Genomic DNA, 9,385 nt, shown 5'->3' on the forward strand with positions numbered 1-9,385 from the left:
TCATATTGGCGGATCAGAGCCTCAAGGCAATAGTTTTCCGACTTGTCCAGTTCACCCAAATGCCTATATACCTGTGCTAAGTGAAATGTACACAAAGTGTAAAGGCCTTCAAGTTCTTTGGTTCCTTTGCCCTCTTCCACCTCCTCGGGTGTGCCAAATATATCAGTAATACACATAGCTTTGCCACTGGTATTCAAGAACTCTTTATATGCTTGTTCAGATTTGATTAGCGTGTCGAATGCCAGTTTATATTCCGAACGATTTGCTTGCAATATGCCTATTTCATTGAGAGCACCCACATATGGAATAATAGCCTCAGGTTTCATTTTGTGTGGCTCCACCAAATCTAAACACTCCTGTAGCAGCCGCTCCCCGGTTGAAATTTCTTCAGTGAATACTGCGATACGCCCAAGGTCACGACATACAAATGCATGCAACACAACATAAGTGAAATCATCTCGACCATCGTCCGCCTCCTCAGCGACAATTGAAGCTAGTGAATTTTTAAGATTTTCCTTCATCTGCAGCAATAGCTCGCGGGCAGCATAGTGTGAACGAAATGGATCTGTAGGCGGATCAATTTTACTTTCCTCGTTTACATATTTGATAGCCTTTTCATAGACTTCCTTATAATCCGTCAATATTTCTTTCGCAATCACCATTTTCACAAATTTTCCACACGCACGTAGACGAACAATGAGAAATTGGATTTTTCTTTAATTTGTTTGCCGACAAATGTCAATGAACACGCGGTCGCACATGGGGTGATTCGTGTGAGACAAAATGCTTTTGAGCGCAAATGTCAAGCGAATAAATTGCATGCTATAAGTGGGGCTAAAAAAATTTAGTGCATGATACAACTCATCGTTTGCCGCGTAAAAACTTGTATCCGCCAAATTTTCGGGTACTCTTTATGAATTTGTACAACGATTTTGGGTTGCTGTGCCCAAACGCGTGAATCGAATCAAAAACCTTTTACAGACACTTGTAGACAACAGTTCACGCTTTATTACAAAAATAAAATTTACTATATCTGTGTACCCCAAAAAAATAAAAAATAGTCCAAAAATTACACAAACGAGTATTTAACTGAATTAAGAACATAAATGTGTATGAAAAAAATATGAAGAGGTAACAAGAAGAAATATATTTTTCTGCCATTTCATTCAACATTTAACAACGATTTATGCATGTGCATGTGTGTGTGTGTCCTCTCAGTTATCGCAAATATCGGTTTACTTAGCGATTCTACATCCGCTTCATATATCACCTACTTCCGTTTCATCTGTCTTTCTATTTTGTGATATGCAGTCAGTGTTGCCATACATGTTCTTTTCCTACCAAACTGGTAGGTTTTTTTTCCCATTTGGTAGGTTGGTAGGCTAGATTGGATTTTGGTGAGTTCCTGGACAATAATAGCTATTAGCGAAAAATAAAAAGATATGTATGTATCTCTAAACATTTTAGCAAACTTTTTTACACGAATATGCCACCTCATTGTCGCTGAAATACAAAAAACTCACATTGTCGCTGAAATACAAAAAAGCGTAACTAACTAAAAACCCAAAATTAATTTTATTAAAATTATAAGTCTCCTCATCGTTTTGTGTAATAAAACATTTTAGTTAGTTGTGGTTTTTTTGCATTTCAGCGACAATGATCCTTACTATAATAACGATATGTAGATAGTAAATGTATTACTTTTCGAATAGGTGGTAGCCCTAATAAAAATATATATAATATATTTAATATATTTTAATATTCAATTTAACTTTTGCATAACTTAATTAAGTTGGACTTTTGAAACAGGTGGCAACACTCCCCAAAAGTATTTTCAAATAAAATCTTAGTAAACCTCTTCCGTCTGATATTGTGGCACAAAATTCCATTCATTAATAACAGCCCTATTCTAATAAAACCTAAAAACTGAGTTGTGAGCAAAACTTTGTGAGATTTCTGGTGAGGTCTATTTTGTAAGGTCAACTAAGTTGAGTTGTGAACCATAATAAGGGCCTTAACCGCAACATAACTCATATCCGCATTTTGTACGTACACATGTACGGCTATATACATATAATGTACAGGGTGTTTCAATACATAGCCACTAAAAATTCAAGACCAGCAAGCTTATTGTCATAGACGCAAACTAGTTACCTTCATACTATCCTCTTCATCCACCAAATTCAATTGTTTCGAAATTCTTCCCTATAATATTGCATTATCTGCTATAAAGTAAAACTGTTATACAACTACAAAAATTAAATTTGCCATTATGCCTTTTGACATTTTCAACAACATTTCGGCGCCAAAGCTTTTGCCACTTTTTATGGCAACTGAGTGTCCACTCAACAAAGACAACTTGTTGCTTCATTGCCGCTCGGCAGAAGAGCGCTCATTTCGAGACTCGCCACGCTCTTGTTGCGCAACATTGTAGCCAAACGCCGGCAAGGGTGAGAGAAATGCTTTGCAACAAAATGTCATTTCAAAAATTTCTGCACCTTCGCCGGCAACGGAAGAGTAGCACATTGCGAGCCAAAACCCCAAGGGAACGTATGTCGCGGCCTATTGGCGACTTGTTTACTGTTGTTTGTGTTTATTTGCTACGCTTTTACGAGTGCGGCTACGATAGCGACTTAGCACACACACACACACTTATGCATATTTACATATGGCCTTTAATAGATTTGTAATGTTGGTTGACTTGGTGGCATGCAAAGAAAAATTATGAAAATACATATTCACAGCGACTAGCTTTGGGGCAAAATTCAGTCTCAGTTGTGTTTAGCCAGTGTAACGGAAATAGTGTCAAGTAAAGTGTTAAAGGCAGCGCAAAAAGCCCTAATAAGCAAACAGTGAAAATTAATATGAAAACTATGTAGTATATTTTAATGAAAATAAGAGCTGCTTAAGGAAATAGCTACACAATTTCGCGAAAAATTAATTAAACTGCGTAAATAGAAAAAGTGAAAAGTGTTAAGTGATCAGTGTATGAGTATTTGCGGGCGTTTGTCAAATTGTAAGCCTCTGAGCAGAAAGTGCGGCGTCGCTGTTAATTTATTTATTAATGTGCCTTTTTTTTTATTAAAAAAAGTGAAAAGTTGAAAACGTTACTTAATTAAATGTCTATTGAATTTGTTTAAATAAAATATAATTATTAATACCTCGAAACAAAGTCGAAAAAAAATTAATAGCGTGTAATAAATAATTATCAAGAAAAAAAATCTCGTAAAAAAATTCGCGTTCATAAAAAAAAAACCTCAACATTAAGGCTGAATTTCTTTATTCATTCTGAACGTTTGGAATAAACTTTTTTGTTTACTTATTCTTTAGAACGTTCCTGATGATATGTTAACGTATATTTCAAACGTATTCTGTTTATTCCGGCTGTGAAATGGGATTATCCGGAATGTATAAAGAAACGCAGCCTAAATATCTTCCTGTATCCGATTATTGATTGTTTGCAGCACGCAGTGCAACGAAGCTGTCAAAAACCCAACAACAACATCAAAACTACTGTGTCGCAAAAACACGAAATCCGCATAAAAAACCCAAAACAAAAACCATCGGCAGCAGCTGCAACAACAACAACAACAACAACAACAACAACAAAAGACAACGTTGACAACAATGAAGCGCCTAATTGGATTATTACTAAATTTGGCTGCCATAACAGGTGAGTGTGCACAATAGGTACACCTATGTATGTATGTATGTATGTGTGTACATATGTATGTATGTATGTATGTACTATATACATAAAACCCAGCCCACCCGCTTCCCCCCAATAAGCTTTTTGTTGTCTGTGACGTCTCATGGACATGCCGGTGACACGCATTCAGCAGCAACATCGCCATTATTTTCTTTGACACTTGCCCGGCTTTTTTTTCTTTATGCAATTTTCAGTGGTGTTGCGTCAAAATGTTCCCGGGGTGAATGGTGGCTGTTTGTTTTTTGCATACATTTTTATTTTTTTTTTTAAGGAAAATAGAAAATTGAATTTATTTTGCTGCAAAATATTGATTTGCTTTGTGGAGCACACTAGGCACTGCATGTGATTTGAAAGCGTAGTTAAGTGGAAAATTTGTAGTTAAGAAATTTGATTGGAATTTGCGCCTTTCATGAAAAACATATGTACATACATATGTTTGTATATATGTACGAGTACATACTGTTACACCCAAAATTGAGGGTACGGCACTTTTTTTGTTAATATTCGCAATGTTTTACATGCTAAAATCTTTTTGTTAATTTTGTATTAAAATATGGCTTATATTTTAGCAAACCCCATTTAAATCCAAGAATGAAACAGTATACGAAAATTAAGAAAAATCTACAAATTTCAAGCAAAATCGCGAACTTTTTAATACGAATTTCTAAAAGGAATTTAGGTATGCAGTTTGCAGAAATTCTATTATGATAATGTGCGAATTTCAAATGTCTAAAAATTCGCGTTGATTTTTGAGATTTTTTTTGCTGATTGTCCACATTTTTTCCATATAAAAAAAAAAAATTCTGAAAATTTTTTGTCAGCAAAAAAATTTTCAAAAATCAATGCGGCTTATATATGAGTGTTAAAGAATAGTTTTTTATACAAAAATACAAAAAAAAAAAAATAATAATGGCAGTAAATTTAACTTGATTTCGTGTGCATCAAAATCATCTACTAGGAAGGTTAACCATACAAGTTTTCCAGAATCTCTGACGAAAAATTGAAAGGCAAAAATACTCATCTACCTCAAGTAAAACTAGCGAGGAAAATTGTCTTGCCATTTTTTTTTACAAAACACTACATAAAATCTATAATAAATTTATATTCACTTTAACTTAATAAATTCAATTTGCAATTGGCTTCTGAAAGATTTTACGCCTTTATGATGATAAGACATTTGAGAAATTTCATTACAAAATGTATTCAAATTTGCAATTCTCTTTTGCAAAGAAACTTTAAAAGCCATGAAATTGAAATGTGTAGCAATTAAATGCAATAAATAAATGCTTGAATGTGTAATTTAACTGCTGAGTATTGGAATATGTCAATGAAAGGAATTTAATAATATCTATGTACTTATGTTACAACGACAAATAAGAAGATATAAGCAAGTATGCATGTACATATGTACATTAGGATGGCCCTTGTTTATTCGAAAGAGCAAACATTCCCATTATTTATAAAATTTATTTATAAAATTCGCACCAAACTGTCACTTCCTGGGGATGCATTGATTCTCGGCAATGACGTGCGGTCTTTCCGATCCCCAAAGCTCGCAGTTTTGCTTATTAACCCAGCCGCCGAGATGAAAATGCGGGCTTCGTCAGAAAATATGAATTTTCGTGCAAAATCGTTGTCCATATTTCCCAAACGTTGTTCAGGATGATACTTGGGTTGTTCACACTTGCCTGGTTAGCAGATTATCTGGTTAAAAATTATTACTCTGTAGTGTATGTTATTGTTGTAAATTGTATAGAAATTATAACCACATAACCACATAACCTGATAACCAGGCAACTGTGAACAACCCAAATGACTTTCTGTCAAGATTTCCAGCGGGAAAGAGCTGTCCCTGTCGAAATTAAATGTGATAAAATAAAACACTACATGGACCACCCTAAGCGGTGATGTCTTGGTTGGCTACTAATAAAATATTTATTAATAAATTTACTTCATCAATTCAGCACTGCGGTGCAGTTAATAGATGCACAGCAAAGAATACCCTGTAGGGAAAATCTTTAGTTGTGATCTGGTTCGACTAGCTCGAAACTCGAAAATTCTTGTTCCTGCAAAGATAAAATTAACACTTGAGATACATACATATGTAAGGAAATAATTCCTTCAACATATTTAAACGGTGTACATAATAGGCGGCGCGTTAAATCAAGAAAATCACAGACCAATGTACAGGAACGAAGCTTATGTTCTTCAACTCGACCAAGACGAGGGGGAGAACAGCAATAATGGTGTTCAGAAATAACAAACACCTTGCAGCCGACAGAATACGGGCTGAGCCGTTCAAAGCCGACGGGTCCGCTGATTGAACCTCGGTGTACAAAAAAAGAGAGGTCCTGCTGTTCGCAACAATTACCGTGATCCTATCGACGATTCTTTGCAAGATACAGAAGCCCTTCATGAACCAACTGCCTGGACGTAACCGTGTGGCTTCAAATCATCCATCGACCTGATTTGCATATAGTGCGCCAAATTCTGGAAAAGAACTTCGATAAGTAAATTAACAGACGATATCTTTTCGTCTATTTTAGTTAAATTTTTGACAGTAAAAAAATGAGCTGCCTCCATGAAGTCACGTCTAAATTTGGGATCACTGCAAAACCAATAAAAAAAATGATTATTTCCTCAGTTTTTGCCTATTCGTGCATGGTTGAGGCGCTGTGGAAGCTGTGCCTACTTCTTTCGTACCTAAGCTGCCCCATACCTCGTTTCCTTGTATTCCCTTGTGACCTGGTACCAAAAAAAGGCTGGACGTCACTGTATTCAGCGAGCGCGTAGAGGTTCTCAATGCGCTCAAAGACTAAAAATTATTTACCTCAAAGGTTCAGATTTCAGATTCTATCTTAGGGGCAGTTCCTACGTAAGTTAATTCAACTGATTGCGTAGACCTTCGCTTGAAAAAATGCTCGGGATTTTTCCTATAGACACGCAAAGTCTCATCTTGGAGCCATATTTGTTTTTACTTAATGCCATTCGGTGTTTTGAAGCCGTTAGTGTACCGCTTCATGGTGCTGGCTTGTAAATGTCTCCACCTAATGGAGTCACTCCCGGTTGCTTTGCTGCGGAGCTCATATTCTCTCTAGGGAAAAGGGCTAGCGGAAGCTTTTCCGTATTATAATTTTCAACATGTTTGGCCGAGCTTCTCCTCCAATTTGTGCTGCGGGTCTGATGTTTTTACATTATTGGAGATACATTCAGTTTCATGCGGAATCCAAACGACAAATGATTTTTTAAAAGAAGCTTTTCCATTACAGAATTGTTTTTGGATGTTGCTCTGACCAATGATCGAACCTTGGTCCAACCACTCGGCATATCCTTAGAGACAATTAGGTTATTCACAAGGAGTTGTATAGTGTCGTTTGTTGTTTGTCGTGAATTTTAAATAAAAGTCGTATTATGAAATTTCGCACCGTTAAAAAATAGTTGGTTTAAATTACGTAATTATTATCGAAATCGATAAAATAACCATGTCGAATATGCTATTGATAAAATATCGATAACGGTTATGAAATTGCGAAAATATCGAACGCATTTTGAAGAAAAGGCTTTCACTAACTCCTTCCGTTTGACACCCATATTGTAATATTTTATGTATTTAACCTCCCATTATATTGAACTGCAACTGTCTATGTGATGGCAACCCTTTTCAAAAATATGTTTTAAACTAATATAAATGGGTCTAGGTCTTTCAGCCCTAGTTGGAATCATACCGCCCCAGATAATGACCCTGATGTTGTTGCACAATTTCAAGTGTCAAACTGAAACCTGATTGCTTAAGCACTCGTTTTACCAGATTCATTTAGGAGTTTCAAATTATATTAATTTTAAAATTTTTGCTTTCACCAATCTATTTGAATTTGTTTTTATTATCATTATTATTTATTGTTATAACAATTAAAATTATAAAACAATAATTAAGCACAAGCTATCAGGGCTTTAATTTTAATTTAATGTACCTATGCCCTTCACTTAATTCGCATCCATCGTTATCAAATTGATGCAAATTTCGAAAACATATTAAAATATTAAGAAAATAGTTAATGTTTTGAATAGGTTATTTGCGACAAATGCGTATAGATCTGTCAAACATTTTTTTGCTTATTATCAGAAAATGAATAAACAAACGTTGGTCCTTAATAAAAAATGTAAAAAAAAAAACAACATTTCATTGAATACTATACATATTGATGAATACATTGATGCACAACGTACTTTGTGTTACAAACATTTCCGATGGATGCGGGTTAAATAAAATTTAAATCAGAATAACCGCACTTAGAGATGTTATACGTTTAATAAGCTGATCAATATACAAAACCAAAAATTTTTGGTCTGCAAGTTTTCCATTTTCAGTCCACAGTATTGTATATCAGCATACTTGCATACCAGCCCTGCTTTTACTACCACTTTTAGCAAGGTGCTGCCATATTTTAACTCACTTAAATAAAAATCTTATTGAAACTGGAAAAAAATATAATTGAGAATTAAATAAAGAGTTTTAAATAAAATTTATTTCCACTTAAATGAATATGGTGAAACTCAGCCTTAAATCAACATTAAAAATAAATTAAAATGTATTTCCACTTAAAAGAATGTGATGAAACGCAGCGAGTGGTAGTAGCCTCTTACTTTGCAAAATAAAATTTTCAAAACAAATTTGTTGCCTCTCTATTCTGTCGCTGAATGTTCGTAGAGCACCGAGTTTGATAAAGTGTGCGTCCCATGCGAATATGTGGTTTCTTTTTAGGATCTAAATAATGAAAACAATAACAACAACAAGAAGGTAAAATCCGAAAAACGTCACTAAAATCTCCGAAAAACTAACCAAAAACCCCAACGGGGTCGATAGATGCCATGAAACATTAATTGAAATAAAAGTGGAGTGCAGACATTTGATAACATTTCAAATATGTATGTATGTATGTATGTACGTATATAAATGCATATCTACAAAAGGCAAACAAAAAAGCTGGCAGGTCAAAACACTTCTGTTTGTGGGCGGCTATATGAAGGGTTATATGTACATACATACATACGTATCTATGTGCGTATCTATGTATGAATCCATTTTGAGATAGTTTTTGTATGATATCGAAACCCTCGAGAAAATAAAAAAAACCTAACAAATTTGTCTGCTACATTTTATTGTAGGCTACTACTTGGTACATACTACCAAAATCTGTCGAAATGTGCGCATGTAAATATGTATGTAGGAGTATAAAAGTAGAAATTGTATGCATACGACATCGCTGTTGGTGGCGGCATGAGCTTACTGCTGTGTATAAATGAACCATTAAATCATTTCCATTTAACACGCGTGCTTTCTTAGAGCGTATGCGTACTCTAACCATACACTTGTACTACTGCTGTATGCATATGGCTGTATTAATGTTTCAAATATACAAAAATGCATTAATGGAACCCTAGTATTAAAGCATTCTTACAAGATATGTATCCCCATATGTAAGTAAATGCTACTTTTCTGATACATTTTAATATACGGGGACATACAAAAAAGTAGCATTTACATATGCAAATGTATATTTTGTAAAAGCTCGTTTGTGCTGAAAATAGTATCGCACAACACGTCCGTTCACCAAAAATTTTTGTACAAGACTGAAAATATTACAAAAATTACACTTCAAATTTATCAAGAAATGT

At 34.6% G+C, this 9,385-nt stretch overlaps 2 protein-coding genes across 2 annotated transcripts in view; one reads left to right on the top strand and one right to left on the bottom strand.

Annotated features, from left to right (window-relative positions):
• LOC118741099 (KIF-binding protein) overlaps positions 1–816 on the bottom strand; it is a gene marked incomplete in the record, with an annotated part of 103,827 nt that extends 103,011 nt beyond the window's left edge. The window contains 1 exon segment of the mRNA XM_036472933.1: positions 145–816. Within this exon segment, the coding sequence (XP_036328826.1) occupies positions 145–662 (518 nt within the window).
• Positions 817–3,432: 2,616 nt separating this feature from the next.
• LOC118741104 (fasciclin-2) overlaps positions 3,433–9,385 on the top strand; it is a 473,313-nt gene continuing 467,360 nt past the window's right edge. The window contains exon 1 of the mRNA XM_036472940.1: positions 3,433–3,673. Within this exon, the coding sequence (XP_036328833.1) occupies positions 3,628–3,673 (46 nt within the window). The 5' untranslated portion in view covers positions 3,433–3,627. The remainder of the gene's footprint in view (positions 3,674–9,385) is intronic.

This window comes from Rhagoletis pomonella, unplaced genomic scaffold (genome assembly GCF_013731165.1).
Source record: "Rhagoletis pomonella isolate Grant_MI unplaced genomic scaffold, Rhpom_1.0 Rhpom_scaffold_00006, whole genome shotgun sequence".
Lineage (NCBI taxonomy): Eukaryota > Metazoa > Arthropoda > Insecta > Diptera > Tephritidae > Rhagoletis > Rhagoletis pomonella.